Raw genomic sequence first — 24,415 nt, 5'->3', positions numbered from 1 at the left:
CTCCTACTACTTGCTTCCTCTGCTACATCCAGCAGAGGATCCTTACAAACTAGATATAGGGTTGCCACCAAACTGGATTCACCTTCATTCCACAGGTAATTATAAGGAACTTTTCCTTCCCTTTTCCAGACATTTGCTCTAGCTTCTGAATTGGCCTATTATTAGCCTAACAGATATTTATCTATCCACCAACTAATCCCAAGTACCTAGAACAGTGCCTGGCACATTATCACCCTGTAAATCTAAATCTATTAAGTGTAAAATAGTCTTTTGATTTCTTTCAACAATTTAATAATGCAGAAATTTAGCTCACAGGCTGCACAAAATCAGGCAATTTGATAACCACTGGTTCAGAGGATTCCTACTTCCTACTTGAAAACTGGCATTATGGAATAGTAGATAAAGATGCTATTTAACGACATGCTACTTACAGGTATGAGGATGACACATATAGTCACTTTCCATTATCATAAGATATAAGAGCCATTAGCCACACAGAGCTTTATAATTAAAAATTTGAAAATTGGTTCTTTATTCAAACTAGCCACACTTTATTTTTTTTAAAAAAGATTTTATTTGAGAGAAAGCACATGAGCAGGGGGAGGAGCAGAGAGAGACACGCTGACTCCCCGTCAAGACCTGAGCCAAAGGCAGACGCTTAGCAGACAGAGCCACACAGGCGTCCCCTAGCCACACTCTAAATACTTTGTCGTCAAGGGCCATTTCTATCACTGCAGAAAGTTCTATCAGACGGTGCTATGTGAGATCTGACAGGAGGGGCAATTCAGTACTTCACAAATCAGGACACAACAGCAGCTCAGCTGAAAGGTCTCACATTTATTACTGAACCAACCTACTGGTATAGAGGCATAGTAACAGAGAAAATCATTCTCTTGATAAGACATGTCTATTGGCCAGGTAGGAAGGATGTTTCCATATTGATAAGATAGGAACATGTGATCTCCATGTGGCTTAAATATGTGTGCCAATTATGTTTGCTATTTCATGATGTGCGATGCTTCCTCACAGACCCAGTTTGGTTCTTCTCCAGTGTCTCCTCTTGGAATTGTACCTGCACAGAAAGAAACTGCAGGTTACAAAGACAATCTCACCTCAATTTGTCTGCCCTCAATCACAAACTTTGTTTTTTAAGTACCATAAAATCCTTGAAAGGCAAAGGGTCTCATTTTTTCCTTCCTTGAACAGGTTTGGAGCTCTCTTTGGAAACTAAAAAGTGATTTCCTAATGTGTTTAAGAACTAGTCAAAGCAAAATTTTAACCTCTCAAAATGATTCCAAGCTAGGAAAACACACTGGTTCTTGAGACTGGACTAGTGGGGAAGCTCTCTCCCCTCCCAAGAGTATACCTGCCTACTTTTCATTCAGCATACCTGGGTAGACCCACACACATTTATTTTGAAACCATCCCTTCCAAGCTTCATCAAAAGCAGCATTTCTACATCATGGATCACACACACACAAAAGCTCCCGTATTAATTTTACAATAGATGAACACTCCCAATCATTTCAATATCAAAACAAGTGATTTGCAGAGCTCAGGCCATGCCAGAATTGTCCATATCAATCTGTCATGATTTTACCCTCATAAAGGCAAAATCAAAAATGATCGACACACATTTTCTTTCAGCAGGGTAATGTCAGTACTTCCACAAAATGAAGCACTGTAATTGCAACCTGCTTTCAATACACTTTAAAAGTTGCAAGGCACAGTGGCCCCGGAGGCTCAGCGGTTTGGCACTGCCTTTGTGATCCTGGAGACCCGGGATCGAGTCCCGCGTCAGGTTCCCTGCTTTTCTCCCTGTCTGTCATGAATAAATAAATAAAATATTAAAAAAAAAAAAAGGTTGCAAGACAGATGAGATGATTTCATTCTGCACAATAACCTGTAATGACGGGTCCCGCCACCAGATGGGGATATGACAGAGAAACCAATGTTCACCTCAATACATTTAAAAAGGGGCTTTACTATGGATGGTCTGATGCTCTCAACAGAAATCCACCAAGCTTATAGAAGGGCTAAGCTACCAAAGGAACCACTTCTCCAAGTGACTCAATACTTTTTCTTAGCATTGTATGGTGGCAACACCATAGGTTTTAAAACCTAGATGCATTTCTAATACCGAGACATCTCCCACACCTATTAATAAATGCCAGTGTTGGGGCAGCCCCGGTGGTGCAGCAGTTTGGCGCCGCCTGCAGCCTAGGGTGTGATCCTGGAGACCTGGGATCGAGTCCCACATCAGGCTCCCTGCATGGAGCCTGCTTCTCCCTCTGTCTGTGTCTCTGCCTCTCTGTGTCTATGAATAAATAAAATCTTAAAAAAAAAAAGCCAGTGTTCAGTACACAATAAACTAAAGGTAGCAACTAACTGGCCTATAGGGCTACAGGGTGTGGTGATTTTCACATGTCTTTTGAACTGGCTAAAAGAATTAACAGGCCCTCAATTCACATCTTTGTCTTCACATCAGTAAACTAGTATCACTTAGATCTGTAATTTAATCAAATCAGAGTTCTATACTGGCGTCATGATCTTGCACTCCTCAGCTTCCAAGTCTTTCTCTTGCAAAAGGGACCCACTCCCCTGGCCCATTCTAGTGTCAGCTTAAAAAGGCTTTTCAACCAAAAATTTTGGTAACAGTATTTGCTTTCTCCTCCTTTGTTGTCTTCGGGACTTACTTAATTGGGAAAGCCACAAAATCTATATTTCATTTCCAACAAACCCAAGTTCTGAAAGCTGTTTAACATGCAAGGGCTGTCACTGGTTGTGAGCCCTTGAGCCAGTTATCACCAATTTTTGATGCTTATTTTTCTTCCTTTGAGACCTGTCTCAAGGTCCACCTGGTCCCCCAAGAGACTGAAGACAACAGGAAATTAACAAATGTTATTAGAGTGTCTGCCCCTAATCCTAGCTACAGGGTGGGTTGCTTTCCAGAAACACTGAGGAAGCACGTTAAAAAAAAAAAAAAACCACCACAGAAGAAGCAGGTGGTCGCGGGGGTCCTTACCTGATTTTATTACCAGTTTTCATCCGAATCCACTGGGGAATAGGACGATTCTGCTTTTGTTTCTTGGCCAGGAATCGCTTGATTCTGAAAGTCTTGTGAGAAGACTGGAAGGAAACGTAATCAATTTAGAGAGCAGAGCTTACTCAAATGATTCAGTCAAGAATGCCCTCAATCCACAAACATTTGAATGCTTCGTCCATACCAAAAAACCACCTTTTCAATGCTAAACCCATCACGCCCTTGGCTCTGTTCCTGGCAAGTTCTAGAGACATAATCCCCCACTGTTCAAATAAAAAGTCACCAAGAGTCAGGAAAGTAAGTAACCTACCCCAAATCAGAATATTAATGCAGAGCTGGGATTCAAACCCAGGTCATCCATATATTCCATGGCTAGGGTACCTTTCAGTCTTCCTGCTGTCACCCTTGACCCAGAGGACCATTGGGAATGACTGGGGAACTTGGTTTTCACAAAAGAATACAGCTTTTTGTCAACCAGAGCAATCTAGCACTTCCAAGTCAATTTCAACGCACTATGTGAAACAGGAATAGTCAAGGATCACTCCAAGAGTAATTAAGATTTTCACAAAGTCCTCGACATTCAATACATCTATTCTAACTCACTGACAATCTCTTGAAAAGATGTAAGTTGTGTTTTAGAGACACGGAGATCGCCTGCGCGAGCGTGTGTGTGTGTGTGTGTGTGGTGGGGTGGTGCAGGAGAGTCCACCAGCAGAGCAGACAGCTTGCTGAGGGTGGAGCCAAATGCAGGGCTAGATCCCAGGACCCTGAGATCATGACCTCAGCTGAAATCAAGAGTGGGCTGCTTAACTAACCGAGCCACCCAGGTGCCCCCCCACTAACCATTTTGCTATTAATTCTGTACTTTAAATATTTCCCAATTTCTCATTTCATTTTTTTTGGCTTTAAGAACTTGGGTCATCTAAGTCCAACCGCAACGCTCTCCCTCCTCAGTTTGCAGGGCAATCAGGAAATGGCAGGAGTGGTAGTCTCAAGTCTGGCCTATGTGGTCCAATATCCATCCTGCACCTTGCATAATAATAGAGGCCCATTACAAAGAAGGTAGAGATTACACTCCTGTCACCCAGCTCACGATGGGACTTGTAAACGTTCTGTCACCTAAGAAAGCACCCCTCATCCTTTCCATACCTAGAAGCATCCAGCAATTTTAATTTCTCTGGAAATGATCACAGGTAAAACCCACGACCATTAACTGTCCGCAGTTGGCATTTACCAAGAACGTCCGAATGGCACCCAGGTGCACACTACAGCACCCCTCCTTCCAGGTACTTCCACGGGAAGACGCAGAAGTCGCTGAACAAAGGCCAGAAAGTCCTGTAAGCTCATAACATGGTATGCTCCTGGCCGCCAACTTAAAACAATTTCCGAAAACCAGCAGACCTCGTTCCCTTCTCGATGCCCGGTACGTGTGGTGCGCACCACACTGTCAGGCCACGATTTTTGGAGTGAAGCTCCCCGGCTTCTCTTCCTGCCCCAGAATCACAGTTCGCTCCAAAAGGGCAAAGGGTGGGATCCCTGGGTGGCTCAGCGGTTTAGCGCCGCCTTCAGCCCAGGGCGTGATCCCGGAGACCCAGGATCGAGTCCCACATCAGGCTCCCGGCGTGGGGCCTGCTTCTCCCTCTGCCTGTCTCCGCCTCTCTCTCTCTCTCTGTGTCTTGTGAATAAATAAAATCTTAAAAGGGGGGGGGACAAAGGGCAGTGGAAACCCGTGCTAGCCTGGGCGGCGGCCGGGCGCACAAAGCACCACGCTCCGGACCTCGCATCGCCAGCGCAGCCCGCCTCGACTCGAGCCTGCGAGCTTTCCGGGAAGCGGAGCGGAGGCCAAACTCGAGCCGCTCTGCAGGGAGCCTCAAGGAGGCCCGCGCACCTCGACGCAGCGGGCGGCACCGGCGAGCTCTGGAGATCTCGGCTCTCGGCAAGCCGGCCCCGAGCGGATGGTAACGGATGAACTTACCATGGCGATCACAGTCAACCACACGCAACCAGGATGGCGGCGGAAAGGAGAGAGGAGGAGACGGGCGGAAGCACGTATTTAGAAGACGTCGCCAAGGGCGGAGCTTAGGCGTGTGCACGCCGTAGGCCCCCGGCGGCTCCCCGCGGCCTCCCGCCCCCGGCACGCCCGCGCGGGCTCCGGTGGGAACTGGCCGAGCGCGCTGCTCCGAGCGCAACGGAATTCGCTTAGCACCACTTCCGTAAGTGGGTTCCTCGGGAGCCCGTCAAGTGTGCTAAGGGCACCGCGCCTTGTGCCTTGTGGGCGTGGCGCACGGCCCGCGGTAGTGCCCGAGGGTAACCCTTCCGAAGGCCGAGTGAGCGGGGTGGGCGGGCTTCGCTCAAGGGAGGGCCCGGAGACGTCACGTCCGAGTGCAAGGGACTTCGGTCCTGGGCTGGCCCCTGGGCTGGCGGGAGGGCTGCGAGGGCTGCGAGGGCTGCCCTCCGCCGGGTTGGGCCTGCGGCACCCATCTCGGCCGTATCTCGACCTCTTGAAGTGGTTTCCACCTGGCTGGGCCGCTGGACGGGAAGGGATGGTGATGATGGAGGAAGCAGGAGAGGGCGGCGGGGGCTGCATTAGGTGGGTCCGGTAAGCCTAGGCCAGAGCTGAGAAAGTTCGGGACAACCTTTCCCCCAGCTACTAGGGGTCCCGGGCTCTTAGCCCGCTTTACAAAATGTATAGGAATTGTTGGCATACGTTTCGGATGTTAATGATCCCCGTTTTCGTGTTTTGCTTCTCCACATTGAAAAACAAAAACCTCTATGTATCTTTGCAGTCACCTCAGGCAGTTTTGCACCAGTAGATTAAGGTAAGGGTTTTTAACCTGGGGTCCACAAACAGTCCATGTATAGAATTCACAGGATACATGAACTTGGATGGTGTGGGGGGGGCATCACAACTTCGTTTTTATCAAACTGTCTGAAATGTAGCGCTTTCTTTCTTTACAGACAGGCAGCAAACTGTAGTGGGTGGCATTAACAGTACCTATGACTTGGTCACCAGTAGAAATCAAAGATGGTTTCATATCACACTGCAGTTGATGGAGACGTCTTAAAATATCATTTATACACTCATCGCTTTTTTGAAATTATAGTACAGTTGACCCTTGAGCAACATGGATTTGAACTGCATTGGATCCACTTATAGGTGGATTTTTTTCGATTAATACAGTAATACAGTACTATATGTATTTTCCCTTCCTTATAATTTTCTTTTCCTTTCTTCTTCTTCTTGAGAGAGAGAGGGGGCGGGGGCTGGGAATGTGCAGAGGGAGAAGGAGAAAGACAATCTTAAGCAGTGTAGAACCCATCGCAGGGCATGATCAGGCACCCCCTTATGATTTTTTTAATGACCTTTTCTCTAGCTTACTTTGTTGCAAGGACATAGTATATAATATGTATAATATATAGGATACGTGACTGTTTATGTTATCTGTAAGGCTCTGGTCAGCAGTAGGCTATTAAATTTTGGGGGAGTCAGAAGTGACATGCAGATTTTCCACTGTGCAAGGTTGACTCCTCTAACCACTGCGTTGTCAAAGGTCAACTATAGTTATTAGACCCATAAGTAGAACTGTGTTAAGCCTGTATGTTATTGTAGCACACATTTCTTTTAGAAAATATTTTGATAACTATATTCCACTGCATTGGTTTTCTTTGTAATCCTATGTACTTTGTTTTATGCGTTTAAAAACATTCTGAAAATAAACTTCGTCAGACTGCCAGAGGATTCCATGCAACAAAAATGGTTGGGAACCTCTCAATTGGAGTATAGAGACAGATGGTAGAACAAACAATTTAGTAGGAGACTTTGGAAATAGTCCGGGTGAGAAATGATGGCCCATGGGGCACCTAGCTGGCTCAGTGGGTAGAGCATGTGACTCTTGATCTCAATGTTGTGAGTTCGAGCCCTACGTTGGGTGTAGAGATTACTTAAAAATAAAATCCTGAAAAAGAAAAGAAAAGAAAAAAGAAAAGAAAAAAAGAAAGAAGAAAGAAAGAAAAAGAAATGATTGCCCAAAGTAAAGTAGTCCCCAGGATGTTGAATAAGAAGAAATAAGATCAAGAGATGATTATGACATTAACAGGACTTGGTTTCTAGGTTTCTTTTTTTTTGTATAGAAGATCCCAGAACAAGGAAAGTTCAGTGCACTCCGGGAAATGTTAACCCGAAGATCCAGAGGCATTTCCTTCACCGCGTGTGTTTCTTAGGTGTGGGTGCTGCGGCACGCGCTGAACAGAGCTGCTGGTCCTGCTCCAGGTTTCTAGGTTTCTGTCTTGAGCAACTGGATGCTGGTGCCTTAGGTCTGGAGAGGAAATACACAAACAATAGGAACCTTGAGCCCAATATAATAACCATTTTTTTAACAGCAAAAGTTTAGTTACTTTAATCCCATCTGGTTCTTTTTAAGATTTTATTTATTTATTTGAGATGGGGAGAGAGAGAGAGAAATAGAGAAAGAGTAAGAGCATGCCCAAGATTAGGGGGAGGGAGAAGCAGACTGCCCGCAGAGCAGGGAGGCGGTGAGGGGCTCGATCCCAGGGCCCTAGGATCATGACCTGAGCCAAAGACAGACATTTACTGACTGAGCCACCCAGGTGCCCCAATCACATCCAGTTTTTAAATTCAGACTATCATCCAGATAAATTTACATTTAATTAAAGTGAGACCTTGGACTTCTTTTTAAAAATTTTTCTTTAGATTTTTTATTTATTTGAGAGAGAGAGAGAGAGAGCTGGAGTAAGAGCAGGGTAAGGGGCAGAGGGAGAAACAGACTCCCCACTGAGCAGGGAGCCTGATGCGGTCGGCTCTTGATCCTTGAACTCTGGACTCTGGGATCATGACTTGAGCCAAAGGCAGATACATAACTGACTGAGCCACCCAGGCATCCCGAGACCTCAGACTTCTAAATCTCAATTTTTACTGTTTATTTGAGAGCCAGTATTTTCTTTTTGGTGGCCCAAAAGAGCAGCAAGTAAGCCTTTAGTTGGTAAATGATCATCATCTTCATCATTATAGCTACCATTTACCTCAGATTTAGGGTGGAAATAACACTGTGCTAGGAGGTTTTTTTTTTAAGATTTTATTTATTTATTCATGAGAGACACAGAGAGAGGCAGAGACAGAGGCAGAGGGAGAAGCAAGCTCCCTGCAGGGAGCCTGATGTGGGACTTGATCCCAGGACCCTGGGATCACAACCTGAACCGAAGGCAGATGCTTAACCACTGAACCACCCAGGCGTCCCTATGCTAAGAGCTTATGTAAATCATCCTTTTTTTTTTAAAGATTTATTTATTTATGATAAACAGAGAGAGGAGAGAGAGAGAGAGAGGCAGAGACAGAGACAGAGACAGGAGGAGGGAGAAGCAGGCTCCATGCCGGGAGCCTGATGTGGGACTCGATTCCGGGACTCCAGGATTGCGCCCTGGGCCAAAGGCAGGCGCTAAACCGCTGAGCCACCCAGGGATCCCCTAAACCATCCTTTTTAATTTATTTTTTATTTTTAAAGATTTTATTTATTTTTTCATGAGAGACAGAGAGAGAGAGAGAGGCAGAGACACAGGCAGAGGGAGAAGCAGCCTCTATGCAGGGAGCGCAACGTGGGACTCAGACCCAGGTCTCTAGGATCAGGCCCTGGTCTGAAGGCGGTGCTAAACTGCTGAGCCACCCGGGCTGCCCATCATCCTTTTTTTAAAAAAAGATTTTATTTATTTATTTGAGAGAGAGAATGAGAGGGAGCACAAGTTGGAGGGGGGGTGGGCAGGGAGCTTGACAAGAGGGGACCCTAGGACTCTGAGATCATGACCTGAGCTGAAGGCAAACACTTAACTGACTGAGCCACCCAGGTGCCCCTTAATCATCTTTTTTTCTTTTTCTTTTTTAAAAGATTTTATTTATTCATCTGAGAGAGAGAGAGAGTGCAAGTGGAGGGGGGCAAAGGAGGAGGGAGAAGCAGAGTCCCCACTGAGCAGGGAGCCTGATGTGGGACTCAATTCCCAGAACCCTGAGCCAAAGGCAGATGCTTAATTGACTGAGCCACCCAGGTGCACTCCCCCAAATTCTTTTTTGCTGTTTTTTTTTTTAATTTTTTATTTATTTATGATAGTCATACAGAGAGAAAGAGAGAGAGCCAGAGACACAGGCAGAGGGAGAAGCAGGCTCCATGCACCGGGAGCCCGACGTGGGATTCGATCCCGGGTCTCCAGGATCACGCCTTGGGCCAAAGGCAGGCGCCAAACCGCTGCGCCACCCAGGGATCCCTCTTTTTTGCTGTTTTAAACTGCTTTATTAACTTCACAATATATAATGAGCATCTTGCCATGCAATAAGGTAAAACTTCCCTGCTAACAGAATCTTACAGATTGGGTCAAAATACAACATTCAATTAGAAGCTGGAAATATGGGTGCCTGGGTGGCTCAGTCAGTTAAGTGTCTGCCTTCAGCTTAGCTCATGATCCCAGGGCCCTGGGATCCAGCCCACATCAGGCTTCTGCTCAGCAGAGTCTGCTTCTCCCTCTCCCTTTGCTCCTTCTATGCTCGCATGATCTTTGTCTCTCCCTCCTCTCTCTCAAATAAACAAATAAAATCATAAAAAAGCTGGTAATAGGAGACCCACAGGAGATGTGTAACAAAAGGATTACAACAAAAGTGCATTGAGAACATGTAAGTTTAGGAAGCAGGTGTGCCTTCCTATTAATTTCAGGGAAAATGTCAGGATTCAAGACATAAAGCAAACTTCATCATAATGGTCCTGGTGAGGAGGGTCAGCACTAACCACCCACAGACTGTGACTGAATTGCTTCCCCCTCTCCCTGTCCCCATCAGCTTTTTCCTCAGCTGTCTCCCCTTCTTCCCAATCCTTCCCATATTCTCTTCTCTCATCATTGCGGCTCTCCAGGCCTCCGAATCGGGGCCCACCTATACTGCAGGTTGGGCTGCTTAACACGGAACCGCCTGGGATTTACTCTGGGCCCACAGTATTCACTAGCTTGCAAAGGAGGGGGGGGCAGGGGCTCTTCTTTATTGGCAGCTTGCTCCTTTTCATCCTTTTGTTTTCCTGGTTTGCATTTTTCACGTTGAGATTTTTCACTGTTTGTTCCTCTTTGGATGCCATTGGTCCTGGGCCTATCCTCGTGGGATCCTCCTCTTGCTCCCAGCTCTTGCCAGGAGTGCATCTCTGTGCCACTTAGACCAGCATACCAGCTCCCCCTCCACCTCCTACTCTTTGGCCTGGGACCCCTCAGGGCCACCAGGAGCAGGTACCGAGAAGGGTAAATCATCTTTTTTTTAACTCTCACAGCTTGATAGGGTGCTCTTCATCCTACCAGGTTTTCCTTCTACGTTGCACGCTATCCACTGTGAGTTCCTTTTGCTGATTCTTCCTTATCTCAATTCCTTTTTAACTTTGGAGAGCCCCAAGGTTCAGTTGTGAACCTCTTCTCTTTTCTATATACACTCCCTCCTTTGGCGATTTCATCCAATATCATGGATCTAAATACTCTCTTGGTTGATGACACCCAAACATATATCTCCAGCTTGGACCCCTCCTGGAACTCCTACTACCTTCCCAACACCCACTTGAATGTCTAATAGATTCCTTAAACTCAGTATGTCCCAAACAGAACTCCTGATCCCCGCCCCCAAATGGGCCACTCAAAGTCCTCCCCATTACAACAAATGACACCTCCATTCTTTCTGTGACTTGGGCCAAAATTTATCTTCCAGTCTTCTCTTTTATATCCTGCACCTGGTTTATCATCAGATCTGGTCAGCTTGACTTATCCAGAATCTTGAAATTTATCCAGAATCTGAGGACCTACCAACTCTACCCTGGTCCGAGCCACCTTCTCTCACCTAGATTATTTTAAGATTCCTCACTGGTCTTCCTGCTTCTGTTATAGCTTCTCCATAGCAGCTGGAGTGACCTTTCAAAACCTAAGGCAGATCATGTCACTCCTCTGCTCAGCACTCTCCAGTGGCTCCCCGTTCCTCTCCTAATGAAAGAGAATACAGGAATTTGCAGTGGCCTAAAAGGCTCTACCCACTTGAATGGATTACCTTACTTCTCTGACCCAATCTGCTCTCTACCTCTCACTTACTTGGCTAAAGCCTCACTGATCCCCTTGCTCTTCCTTATACCAGACACAGTTCTCTCCACAGCCTTAATACTAGGTGCTCTCTCTGCCGGAGACTCCATTTCCCTAGGTAGCCCGTGGCTGGTCTCCTCACCTCCTGCAAGTCAAGGGTCAGGTGTCTCCATTTAAGAGAGACCATCCCCCCAAACAGTGTGTAGCCCCTTTCCCTGTTTTTCTTTTTTTTTTAATTTTTTTAATTTTTTAATTTATTTATGACAGTTACACAGAGAGAGAGAGAGAGAGAGAGAGGCAGAGACACAGGCAGAGGGAGAAGCAGGCTCCATGCACCGTGGGATTCAATCCCAGGTCTCCAGGATCGCGCCCTGGGCCAAAGGCAGGCGCCAAACCGCTGCGCCACCCAGGGATCCCTTTCCCTGCTTTTCTCGATAATACTTATCACCCTCCATCATGTCATATCATTTATTGATCATCTAATTCCACATTTGGATGAAGCACAATTAAGGCAGAGACATTTTTTTACCTTTTTATGTTGAAGTAATCGGGGATTCATAAGAACTCACAAAAATCTACAGAGGTCCTGTGCACCCTTCACTCAGCCTTCTCTGGCATTAGCATCCTGCATCACAAACATACAATATCAAAACCAGGAAATTAATGTTGGAACGATCCAAAGCACTCACTCAGATTTCACCAGTTATATATGCACTTGTCTGTGTGTGTGTGTGTGTGTGGGGGGGTAATTCTATACAGTTTTATCATATATGTAACTTTGTGTGTGTGTATGTGTAGAGTTCTATATAGTTTTATTCCATGGTATAACTTCATGGAACTGCCACCACAGTAAAATAGAGAACTGTATGTACGATTACCACAAGCCTCCACGAGGGCAGGGTTGGGTTTCTTTTTCCCCCTTGGATTTGTTTGCTCTCGTACCCCTAGCACCAAGAACCAAGCCTGACACATTGTAGGCCTGGGTATCTGTTGAACTGAAAAGGGCAATAAACATAGTGCTGACTGACTCTGAAGCCAGGACTATGGGAGTTTGAGTACCACCAGTGCAACATACTAGTCATATGGCCTTGGATACATAACTTAGCCTGTCTGTGCTTCAGTTTTCTCTAATGTAAAGTGGGGATTAATAATATTACTTAATTCAGAGAGACTGGTCAGGCATGGTCAGCGCATAGTAAGCCTGTGTTGATATATACCTGGCACATAATAGCCATCCAGCTCAGCAAACAACAGCTTTCATTCCCTTGATTTGTCACAGGGTAGATGGTGCGAGGAACCCAATAAGCTATTATAAGAATGTTGAAGGCGTGCTGATTGCCAGCGACGGAGTGGAGGCGGCATTTGAATTCGGCCTTAGAAGGTGAGTGGTGGTGGTATGGGCTGAACTGTGTTCCCCTAAAATTGATATGTTGAAGCCCTAGCCCCCAGTTACTCAGAATGTGACTATTTGGAGGTAGGGCCTTAACAGAGGTGATCGAGTTAAAATGAGGCTTGCTACTAGTGTAGGCCCTAATTCAGTCTGACTGGTGTCCTTATCAGAAGAGATTAGGATACACAGGGAGACACCAGGGATGCTCAAAGACCAAGTGAGAACACGACGGAAGCTGGCCGGGCACCTGCAAGCCAGTTAGAGAAGCCTCAGGAGAAACCAAACCCGCTGATGGCTTGGTGTGGACTCCTAGCCTCCAGAACTGTGAGAAATTTGTCATTTGAGCCACCCAGTCTGGCATTTTGTTATGGCAGCCCTGGTAGACTAATACAGGTGGGAGCAGGACCGGGGGAGATGGGGAGGAGGGCATTCCAGCCAGAAGGAGCCGCATGCCACAGGAGCCAACGTGCAGTACCTTTGGTTGGCTGGAGCCAGGGGAGGCAAATTACAGGGACCAGAATCCAACAGAGCTGGGTCCCACAGGTGTCACAAGGGACAAGGGTTGTGAAAAGGCTCCAGGATTTGCCATCGGGTGCTCCTTGGTGCCCATGGAAGTTGGGCGGTGTAGATGGAGATGAGGAACGTGGAGAAAAGGGGAGAGTGGTTGGTGAGCTGGGGCAGGGCTTGAGGAGAGGAGATGCTTTTAGTATGTTTGAGTGCGGGGAAGGAGGTAAAGAAGGGCCATGAGAGGGCGGTGAGCTCAAGAGTTGGCTGGGCTTTTTTTTTTTTTTTTTTAAGATTTTATTTGAGAGTGGGAGAGACAGAAAGCATGAGCAGGGGGAGGGGCAGAGGCAGAAGGAGTAGCAGACTCCCCAATGCGGGGCTTGATCCCAGGACCCCGGGATCATGACCTGAGCCCAAGGTAGACATTTAACCAGCTGAGCCACCCAGGCACCCCTAGGTTGTTTTGGGTCGATCATGGAGAAGAAGGGAAGGAGAGAGGTTAAAGATGCATGGAAATGCAAGTATAGTGAATCACAGCAAGGGCTTGGAGGACACATGGGGGCAGGCTGAAGGGCATTGGGAGAGGAGCTTCCCTTGAAAAGGACGACAGTCATTTCCTGCAGTTGGGAGGGAAGAAGAAAGACGTGAAGGGAGGATGTTTTCTGTACATTTAGTTTTTAAATTATGTCAGAAAAAAAAATTATGTCAGTATTTTCCATGGTTGCATCCTATATCACCCTACATTTTTTTTAGGTGTTTTTCCTACAGGAAGATGAACAAATGTGCATCCAAAGGTATGTACTAAATTGCTTGCAGCAGAGTTATTTGCAATAGCCCCACACAGGAAGCTGTCCTATCACCAGGTAAGCAGATACATTGCCTATTTACCAAAGTGTGATCCTCGGAAGTCTAGGAGGTGGTCATTAAGACCCTTTCAGAGGGTCCACGAGGTCCAAACTGTTTTTATAATAATACAAAGCAGTCCCTTGCTTCTTTTGCTCTCATGCTTTCATGAGTGTACTGTGGAGTTTTCAAGAGGCTGCAGCTGCATGACTTAGAATGACTTCTTTGCTCAGACAGACAATAGAATGTGTGCTTGTGTGTTTTAAATATTCTTATTTTAATTCCTAAAACAGTATATATCAGTACACATAATCCACACAAACAGAGGTCCTTCAGGGTCCTCAATGATTTTTAAGCATAGAGGAATCTGAAGACTAAAACATTTGCAAACTGTTCCTATCCAGCAATGAAAATGAATAAACTACAACTATGCACAGAGGCATGCTTGATCTCATAAACATCCACAGGAATGTGGTACAAAGGAAGCCAGACAAAAGCATGCATACTATATGATTCCATTTTCATAAAGACCCAAACCAGGAGAATGGATTCTGTGCCATGAGAAGTCGGGATAGTGGTTATCCTTGGGGGCAGGGGGCGCTGGTCATACTCAGTTTCTCCATCTGGGTGCTGTTTTGGTGGGTGTGTTCACTTTGTGAAAATTCATCTAGCTGTACACTTTGGGTTTGTGCACTTTTCTGTGTGTGTGTTCTATTTCAGTGTCAAGTTAAAAACACATCGACATGAGTCTACAGACAAAAGTGTAAATGAAACAATTTACAGAGGGCTTTGTGCTATCCCAGTCTGCCCCCACCACCCCATTGGCTATTTTACCCCATAGGTAATTTTTCTTAGTTGCTGATTCCTCCTTTCATTGTTTTTTTGGAAAATATCTGTATATTTTCTTTTTTAAAAAATATATTTATTTGAGAGAGAGCACACACATGTACATGCGTCAGTGGAGGAAGGGCAGAAGGAGAGAAAGGGAGACAATCTCAAGCAGACTCCACACTGAGTACAGAGCCCAACCTGGAGCTCGATCCCATGACCTTGAATCATGACCTGAGCTGGAACCAAGAGTCGGACGCTCAACCAACTGAGCCACCCAGGTTCCCCTTGAATATTTTCGTTTTCATGTCATTTCAGATATTCATATATTTGTTTGAATAGCCCCCCACCCCTGCCCTCCTTTGACAGAAGCAGCCTGGTACATACAAGAGAGAGCCTGTGAAGTGGATGGAAGGAGATCGAAGTGGCGCATGGCAGGTGGGTTGGAGTACAGGAAATTAGGCTCACCAGCCTTCTGCAGGGAGTAAAGGCATCTGGAGGAAGGGGAAAAGATGTGGAATTGGTACATGCATTCATTCAAAAAGTCGAAAGCCCTTACTATGTGCAATAGCTGGATCGACCATACTGTCATTTGCAGCATGGTGTGGCCCATGTGCTAAGAGGGACACATGGGACGCTGGGAGAGCAGCCCCCTCCCCAGCCTGGGCAGGAGAAGGTCAGGGTGGGAAAGGTCTTCAGAGATGTGGCTGCTTGAGGGAAATCCTGATGAAGGAATAGGAAGGGGCAGAGAAGGGGAGTGAGGGATGTCTTTCCTTGAAGAGGAAACTCTGTATTTGCAAAGGTGCAGAGCCCCAGGGCAGGTATCCTAGGCCTCCCAGTATAGGCCCAGGGATCTGAGCTTTATCCTGGAGGCTGACAATCTGCAACTTCTTTAGCAGAATAATTCTGTGTTTTTTAAAAAAAATTTATTTATTTATTCATGAGAGACAGAGAGAGAGAGAGGCAAAGACACAGGCAGAGGGAGAACCAGGCTTCATGCAGGGAGCCCGATGTGGGACTCGATCCTGGGGCCTCAGGATCACGCCCTGGGCTGAAGGCAGGTGCTAAACCGCTAGGCCACTGGGGCTGCCCTAATTCTGTGTTTTTAAAAGCCATTTTACATAGAAATCCACCCTTGACTCTTCTCTTTCTCCTACATCTAGGGAGAGGGAGAAGCAGACTCCCTGCTGAGGAGGGAGTCCAATGCAGGGCTTGATCCCAGGACCCTGGGATCATGACCTGAGTGGAAGGCAGATGCTTAACAAAATGAGCCACCCAGGTGCCCCTCTTTTCCCTTCTTTTGACGCTTACCCCTTCCAGTCTCTTCTCAGAACAGCAGCCAGAGTGATTCTGTTTTTTTTTTTTTTTTATAGATTCTTTTTTTAATTTTATTTACTTATTTATTTATGATAGTCACACACACACAGAGAGAGAGAGAGAGAGGCAGAGACACAGGCAGAGGGAGAAGCAGGCTCCATGCACCGGGAGCCCAATGTGGGACTCGATCCCGGGTCTCCAGGATCGCGCCCCGGGCCAAAGGCAGGCGCCAAACCGCTGCGCCACCCAGGGATCCCCAGAGTGATTCTGTTAACCTGTCACATTGTGTCCCTCATCTGCTAAAGTAGCTCTGATGGCTCATCATCTCACTCTGGGGAAAAATCCCAGTCCTTACAGTGACCTACAAGGGGCATACACCATCAGACCCTTCCATCCCTACCTCTGACTTCAACTGCTCTTGCCTTCAATTCACTCTGCTTCAGCCATGCTGGTCAGTTAGGATCCCATGTCAGGGCCTCTGCATTCTCTGTGCCCTCTGCCTGGAAATTTCTTCCATCAGTCTCTTTTAAGTCTTTATTTACATGTTGCCTTCCCAGTAGAAAGCCTAACGACCTTATCCATCTACAATGGCAACCCCTGCCCCCGTACTCAGCACTCCCTACTCCTGCTTTGTTTCTCTCCGTAGAACATATCTGACTAGCATATGTTTTCTTTCTTTCCTGTCCGACTCCCTCCCTAGAGTGTAAATCCTGTGAGGTCTTGTGTTTTGTTCACTGCTATCTTCTCTGAGCCTAGACTAGTGCCTCACAGGAGGTGCTCAGTAAGCATTTGAAGAATGAATGAATGAAGTGGACTACATCAGATAGCCAAATTACAAGAACAGGCTCCTCAGGGCAGTTTACATCTTCATTGCTTGGCCTGGACACTGCTTGAGGAACCCCTGGAGCCCTTCTGCCCCGCCAAGAAGGTTCCTCTGTGTGGTTTCAAAATGACTGCTGAGGCAAACTCGAGCTACTGCAAGCTTTGGAAGGGTAAGTGTCAATTATGGAAGTATTCTAGAGAGATCCTCTGGGCAGCTGTGTGGAGACCAGATGGGGGTGGAGGCCGGAGTGGACATGAAGAGACCCATGGGGGGCCAGTGCCACAGCCCCGAAGCCATCACGTTCTCCTTTGTTGCAGTCACATAGTGGTCCCTGAGTCTCTCCCTCCCACTCCTTGCCGACTTAGCTCCTGGCACTCTCTTGACCACTGCTGTCGTAGTTCTTGATGAGTGTAATATCCATGCATTTGCTTCCAACCCCTCGGCCTCCCCTCCTCCAGCAATCTTGTCCTCCCCACACTGCATCAATCCCAAAGCCATAGCTCTGACCTTGGCATTAACCCGTTCTTGCTCTCCTTGCAGCTCACCTCCCCAGGTCCCCCAGCACTGGCCCCACATCTCTTTCATCTAGCCCCACCCCCATTCTCCTAGAGCAGTGCTTCTTGAGGCTTAATGCACACATAAGTCACCTGGGGACCTTGGCAGACTACAGATGCTGATTCTGCATTTGTGACAACTTCCCGGGTGACATGTGTGCTCTGGGCTATGGACCCACACTCTGAGTAACAAGGGCTTAGGCCAGAGGCTGGCAAATTCCGAATGGTAAATATTTTAGGCTTTGCAGGCAACCTACATCAACGGTGACTGTTCCACTGTGCTGTTGCAGCCAGACAATACATAAATGAAGGGGTGTGGCCACGTTCCATTAACAGTTAGTTACAGAGGCTGAATTTGGAATTTCATAGAATTTGTGGGTGTTACAAACAAGTATTTTTTTAAAAAAGATTTTATGTATTTATTCGTTAGAAACATAGAGAGGCAGAGACACAGGTAGAGGGAGAAGCAGGCTCCCCACAGGGATCCTGATGCAGGACTCGATCCCAGGACCCTGGGATCACGCCCTGGGCTGAAGGCAGGCACTTAACCACTGAGCCACCCAGGCATCCCACACACAAGTCTTTTGATTTTGTTTTCAACCATGTAAAAATACAGAGGCATTCTTAGCCGGTGGGCTGTCCACAGGTAGGCAGTGGCCAGGTGTGGTCCACAGTTTGCCAGCCAGTGGCTTGGATGACAGTTCCAAGCCTTTCTTCTGTCCTCAGACCTGCAGTCCTTCCTCTGTCGGTGAGGCACCAGTAAGCAATCATGGGAGAACTTGCATAACTCCCCTACCACGTCCCAACTCCCAACGCCTCTGCCTTTGTCCCCTTCCCACAGATGAAGTGTCCATGCTACAGCCAGCCTTCCTGCTTGCTGTGCCCTCTGTCTTAACCCCTGTCACCTATTTGAGAACCTTGCCCTGTCAGTTCCTCCCATTCTGTCCCCACCTCTCATGGGATTGTTCCCATCCACATTATGAATACACAAGTGGTCCTTTCTCCCATCTTAAAAACCTGCCCTTTACCTCAGTCCCCTTTCCCACTATTGCTCTTTCCATTCCTCCCTTTAAAACAAAGCTGGGGAAGATTTGTCTATAGCTACCCTTCTAAATCACTCTCATCCCATTTATTTTTTTGAGATCTCATTCACATATAAGTCCCCACTTTAGAGTGTACAATGCAGTGCTTTTTATTTTTTTAGTATGTTCACAAGGCTGTGCAACCATCCCCACTGTCTAATTCCAGAATACCTTGTTACCCTTAAAAGAAACCTGTACCTGTTAACAGTCACCCTCCATTCCCCTTCGCCGCCCTCAGCCTTAGGCAACCACTAATACACTTTCTCTCTGTGAATTTAGACTTGGGACATTTCATTTCATTGTGTGGCCATTTGTGTCTGGCTTTTTTCACTTAGCATAATGTTTTCAGGGTTCTTTCATGTTGTAGCAAATGTCAGTATTTCATCCCTTTTTACAGCTGAACAATATTCTACAATATGTAGAATTGTTTATTAGTTGATGAACATGTGACTTCCATTTTTTGGCTGTAGTGAACAATGCTGGAAACACTGGCATGCAGTTACCTGTTTAAGTACCTGTTTTTGGTGATTTGAGGTATATACTTAGAAGTGGAATTGTTGGGTCATATGATAACTTATAATGTTTAACCTTTTTTAAAAAAAGATTTTATTTAGTCTCATTTAAGTCATGAGAGACAGAGAGAGAGGCAGAGACAGGAGAAGCAGGCTCCATGCAAGGAGCCCGATGTGGCACTCAATCCCGGGACCCCGGGATCATGCCCTGAGTCGAAGGCAAACACTCAACCATTGAGCCACCCAGGCATCCCAATGTTTAACCTTTTAAATAACTACCAGACTGCCTTCCACCATTTTACATTCCCTCCAGTGATGTATGAGGGTTACAATTTCCCACTTCTGCTAATGTTTGTTATTTTCTTTTGAAAAAAAAAATTATAGCCATCTTCGTGGGTGCCCATCCTCTCAGGAACCCACTCCAATCAGGTTTTTACCTAGTACTCAAACCAAAAGATGAAGATGACCAGTGACCTCTCTATTGCTAAATCCTAAATTCGTTTCTCTGATAGGATCTTATTTGAACTATCAGCAACGTTGGTCTTAGTTGACTTCTTGAAATACTTTCTTCACTTGGCTTCCAGGACAGTACTCTTGCTTGGTTTTCTTCCTCTCTCTACTCCTTCAGAAACTTTTTCTGGTTCTTAATCTCGTGTCTAAATGCTTAAGTGCTCTGGACCTCAGACCATAAATCTCTTCCCTTCAATCTATACTTACTCCCGTGATCTCAATCTCATGGCCTCACATGTCCAAAACTGAGCTCCTGATAGCCCCCTGCACCACCAAACACACACACACACACACACACACACACACACACCATTTTTCTTGCAGTTTTCCCCATCTGAATCCTTTCTTCATCTTTCCAGTTGCTTAAATAATCTTTCACTCTCTCACACCCCGGGGACATCTGGTCAGTCAGCAAATTGTGTGGGCTCTACCTACAAAATGTGATCACTTCTGACTACTTTCACTGCTACCATCCTGGTCCAGGTGACCATCATTTCCCAACTAAATTACTGCAATAGCTTAGCCTCTCTTTCTCCTTCTTTCCCCTGCTTTGGTCTGTTTTCAACACAGCAGCCAATGTGATCCTTTTATTTTAAAATATTAAGTCAGGGGGATCCCTAGGTGGCTCAGCGGTTTAGCGCCTGCCTTTGGCCCAGGGCGTGATCCTGGAGTCCCGGGATCGAGTCCCACATTGGGCTTCCTGCATGGAGCCTGCTTCTCCCTCTGCCTGTGTCTCTGCCTCTCTCTCTGTCTCTCATGAATAAATAAATAAAATCTTTAAAAAAAATAAAATATTAAGTCAGATTAGGGGTGCCTGGCTGGCTCAGTTGGTTAAGTATCTGCCTTCAGCTCAGGTCATGATCTCAGGGTCCTGGGATCAATCGAGCCGAGTCAGGCTCCCTGCTCAGTGGGAAGTCTGCTTCTCCCTCTCCCTCTGCTGCTCCCCCTGCTTGTGCTTGTTCTGTGTCAAATAAATTAATAAAATCTTAAAAAATAAAATATTAGGTCAGAATATATCACACACCTCTGCTCAAAACTTTGCGGTGGTTCCATATCACTGGGAAGAAAAGCCCAAGTCCTAACTATGAACCAAAGGGTCTTGCCTGTTAGCTCTCTGACTTTACTCCATCCCTTTAGGCTGCCCTGCCCCTTGCTCACTCTACTCCAGCCATTATGGTCTCTTTGCCATTCCTAAACAGGCCAGGCACACTGCTACCCCAGGGCCTTTTCACATACTTCTTCCTTTGGAGACTTATACCCCCAGATACCCATGTAGCTAGTTCCCTCATTTCTTTCTCAAGTCTTTACTCCAAAGTCACCTTCTCATTTAGGCCTTTCAACCCCCAACCATGAGCATCATTATTTCCTTTCCCTGATTTATTATTTCTCTCAAGCACCTGTCCCCTTTTTTTAAGGCATCTCCACACCCAACATGGGGCTCAAACTGACAACCCCAAGATCAAGAGTCGCATGCTGTACCACCTGAGCCAGCCAGGTACTTCATACCTGTCACTTTCTAACAATGCTTATTTTACTTGTTTTACTTATTTTCTCCACTTGAATGTAAGCTCCACAAAAGCAGGAATTTTGTGTTTTGTTCACCGATGTAACTCCAAAATCTAGAACATAAATGGCACATGGTGTGGTTTCAAAAAACAGTGAATGAATGAATGATGGTAACCTGAACAAGGGCAGTGAAGGGATGGAGAGGAATCAGACAAACAATACACCGATTGGCTGTAGGAGTGAGTATGGGCTCAAGTATGACCCTCAGTGCTGAGTGGATAGGAAGTTGACATCCTCAACAAAACAAGATGGGGAGGAACCTGAGTTCAGTTGGGACCAGACATACTTGCAGGTCATTTGGATACAGATGTCTAGTAGGCAGCTGCATCTGAGATTAGGGGGGTGGTCAGGGCCAGAGATATGGAAGAGAACCTTAAAGTCTGGAAATATAGCTAATATACCATATATTACAGTAGTAATGAACAATTATGTATTTACCCATGTCTCCACAGTAGAAGCTTGCCTTCCTTAATAATGACGTAAGTGGTCATAATAGATTTCTGTGGTATAGAATACAGCCCTAGAGATTATAAACAAAATTCAGGGCAGGCCCCATAAAAACATAAAACATAGTTTCTATATACCGACAAAAGACTACAAAACCCGGGATCCCTGGGTGGCGCAGCGGTTTGGCGCCTGCCTTTGGCCCAGGGCGCGATCCTGGAGACCCGGGATTGAATCCCACATCACGCTCCCGGTGCATGGAGCCTGCTTCTTCCTCTGCATGGAGCCTGCTTCTCCCTCTGCCTATGTCTCTGCCTCTCTCTCTCTCTCTCTCTCTCTCTCTCTGTGACTATCATAAATAAATAAAAATTTTTTAAAAATTAAAAAAAAAGACTACAAAACCCTTATTAACCTTTCTCCTATGTAATTAAAGGTAGCATCTGTGAATACTACAGTTAGATCTTCATTTAAAATCAGAGTTAAGGGGTGCCTGGGGGCCTCTGTTGGTTAAGCGTCTGCCTTCGGCTCAGGTCGTCATCCTGGGGTCCTGGGCCCGAGCCCCACATTGGACTACCTGCTCAGCAGGGAGTCTGCTTCTCCCTCTCCCACTGCCTGTGCTTGCTCTCTCTGTGTCAAATAAATTCAGAGTTAAACTACTGCCTCAGGACTACCTTATATATGCCTGCTATGGAATGGTGGTGCAGTTCCTGATTTTGAAGGCATGAATGCTGAAAGCCATCTGTCTGTCACCGCCCTGAAGTTACCTATTCCCACTGCCCTCACCCCTTGAATTTTTCCTGTCTACTTCCCTTAGCACCACTCTGTGGACCAGAGGAGCAAACTCTACATGGCTGAGTATCACCAGGGCAGGGGCCCTGTTCACTACCATAGTCTCAGTGCCAGCACGAGAAGGTGCTTAGTGATTGTTCAGATAACCAACATCCCAGCCGTCTCCATCCCGTCGTTATTTCCAAACAAATCAAACTTTTGTCTCAAGTAGGCAAAAACAGAATGAATGCTTACTTTTCGGTTGTTTACAGCAGTTTGTTTTCAGTAAAACATGAAATTATGAGTATGACAAAGTGGTGCTCACCCCCTTACTCCTGACATGAGAGCAAGGGGAGCCAACTAGGAAAAGCAAGGCAGCACTATGGAGAAGGAAGTCAAGATGGATTTTTAAAATTGCTCAGTGGGTGGGAGGGCCCTCCTATGGTTTCACCAGTTGATCTGGTGTAGGGTTTTCTCCAGCAACACTTCAGCATTTTAGGGGCAGGAGATTTCCACACCAGGCCATACCATCATAGCCCTCCTCACATGGTGTACTGTGCTCTGGTTATTCCTAGCTGTTTCTTCCCACTACTGGTTTCTCAAAGACAAGGACTTAGGTCCTTGACCCCCAGGGCCTGGCACACAGTGATTAGTAAATGTTTGCTAAAATGAATATGTAAATAAAAAAAAAAAACATAAGGGGCGTAGGGAAGTGTGGTTTACCAAGTGGGACTGGCAAGGCAAGTAGAATGAATGGAGTGCTGATGTGAGAACAGCCTCAAGAGGCCTGGCAGCAGGTTCCAGGCTGGGGAGGGAGGCAGTGATGCCAGCTCAAGACTGATGGCTGTGGAGCGTCACTTCTCCACAGGCTACCTCTACCCATGTACTGCCCCGTTTGCACCTGCCTTCTCAGGAACCCTACTCTACTGATGATCGCTTCCCCTGGGTCTTTCTCCTCTTTCTCAGAACTTTCCTTTTGGCTTCCAAACATGCTTTAGTATTTCTCATACTTAATCTTTCATCAGGATCCTGGGTGGCTCAGCGGTTAAGCGTCTGCCTTTGGCTCAGGGCATGATCCTGGAGTCCCGGGATTGAGTCCCACATCGGGCTCCCTGCATGGAGCCTGCTTCTCCCTCTGCCTGTGTCTCTGCCTCTCTCTCTGTCTCTCATGAATAAATAAAAATCTTGGGGTAGCCCAGGTGGCTCAGCAGTTTAGCGCCGCCTTCAGCCCAGGGTCTGATCCTGGAGACCCGGGATTGAGTCCCACGTCAGGCTCCCTGCATGGAGCCTGCTTCTCCCTCTGCCTGTGTCTCTCTCTCTCTCCGTCTCTCTCTCTCTCTCTGTGTCTCTCATGAATAAATAACTTAAAAATCTTAAAAAAAAACTTAAAAAGATAAAAATTAAAAAAAAAAAACTTTCGTCAACACTATTTACCTATCTCCATTTTTTCACTGCTAAATTTCTGTGTTGTTTTTATTTTCAACCTGGTCTGGCATCTGTTCCCTATAATTCCAGATCATCAGTGATTTCTAATACACTGAAATCCATACCCTTTTTTCAGGCATCACACTTGACCTGCCAGCAGCATCCAACCCTAATGGCCACTTTCCTTACCTTCTTCAGTCTTTTCTCTTGGGTCAGGGAATACCGGGGTCTTCTGGTTTTCCACCTACTCTCTGGCTACTCTTTTTCAGTCTGTGGGTACTTTTCCTTACCTGTAACCTTAGAGTTGTTCAAGGCTGGGCCCTAGGTCTCCTTGTTCTTTCTTCACACTCTCTCCCTAGGTGACCAAATCTAAACCCATGGCGTCAATGATCACCTAAAAATAGATGAATTCCAAATCTGTTATCTCCAGCCCAGATCTCTTCTCTGAGCTTCAAGGTCTGTTTATCTGGCTGCCCCATCCCCATTTCCTACCTGCCACTCTCCCCTTACCGTAACTGGTTTTTGCCTGAGCAATTCAGTACTGCTAAGCCCAGTGGACATATCTCTTCACTTCTCTAACCTCTCTGCAGCAAAGACCACTGCTAGCCATTCTCTTTGAAAGTTTCCCTTTCTGTACTTTAGTAGTCTCTCCCAGTTGAGGACTATTCTCTTTCAGTCATCTCTGATGGCTCTTCCTCTTTACCTGCCT

General features: G+C 46.3%; 2 protein-coding genes, 1 non-coding gene and 1 pseudogene across 3 annotated transcripts in view; 1 reads left to right on the top strand and 3 right to left on the bottom strand.

The window, feature by feature from the left end:
• Positions 1 to 817: 817 nt before the first annotated feature.
• On the bottom strand, positions 818 to 5,368 carry RPL39 (ribosomal protein L39). The gene is made up of 3 exons (XM_072816137.1): positions 5,019 to 5,368; positions 3,026 to 3,129; positions 818 to 1,072 (listed from the first exon to the last, which is right to left on the bottom strand). The coding sequence occupies exons 1-3, from the start codon at positions 5,019 to 5,021 to the stop codon at positions 1,024 to 1,026; spliced, it is 156 nt and encodes a 51-aa protein (XP_072672238.1). The 5' UTR covers positions 5,022 to 5,368; the 3' UTR covers positions 818 to 1,023.
• Positions 1,570 to 1,701, bottom strand: LOC140628939 (small nucleolar RNA SNORA69). The gene has a single exon (XR_012026853.1). It is a non-coding gene; the product is annotated as a small nucleolar RNA SNORA69 (small nucleolar RNA).
• LOC140628437 (uncharacterized) overlaps positions 5,020 to 24,415 on the top strand; it is a 23,664-nt gene continuing 4,268 nt past the window's right edge. Inside the window, exons 1-7 of the mRNA XM_072817799.1 lie at positions 5,020 to 5,092; positions 5,144 to 5,633; positions 5,830 to 5,862; positions 12,420 to 12,521; positions 13,788 to 13,828; positions 15,075 to 15,143; positions 16,723 to 17,014. Coding sequence (XP_072673900.1) covers positions 5,020 to 5,092; positions 5,144 to 5,633; positions 5,830 to 5,862; positions 12,420 to 12,521; positions 13,788 to 13,828; positions 15,075 to 15,143; positions 16,723 to 16,772 — 858 coding nt within the window. The 3' untranslated portion in view covers positions 16,773 to 17,014. The remainder of the gene's footprint in view (positions 5,093 to 5,143; positions 5,634 to 5,829; positions 5,863 to 12,419; positions 12,522 to 13,787; positions 13,829 to 15,074; positions 15,144 to 16,722; positions 17,015 to 24,415) is intronic.
• Positions 9,772 to 10,167, bottom strand: LOC140627797 (protein BEX2-like; annotated as a pseudogene).

This window comes from Canis lupus, chromosome X (genome assembly GCF_048164855.1).
Source record: "Canis lupus baileyi chromosome X, mCanLup2.hap1, whole genome shotgun sequence".
Lineage (NCBI taxonomy): Eukaryota > Metazoa > Chordata > Mammalia > Carnivora > Canidae > Canis > Canis lupus.
This window is presented reverse-complemented; position numbering and strand designations above follow the sequence as displayed.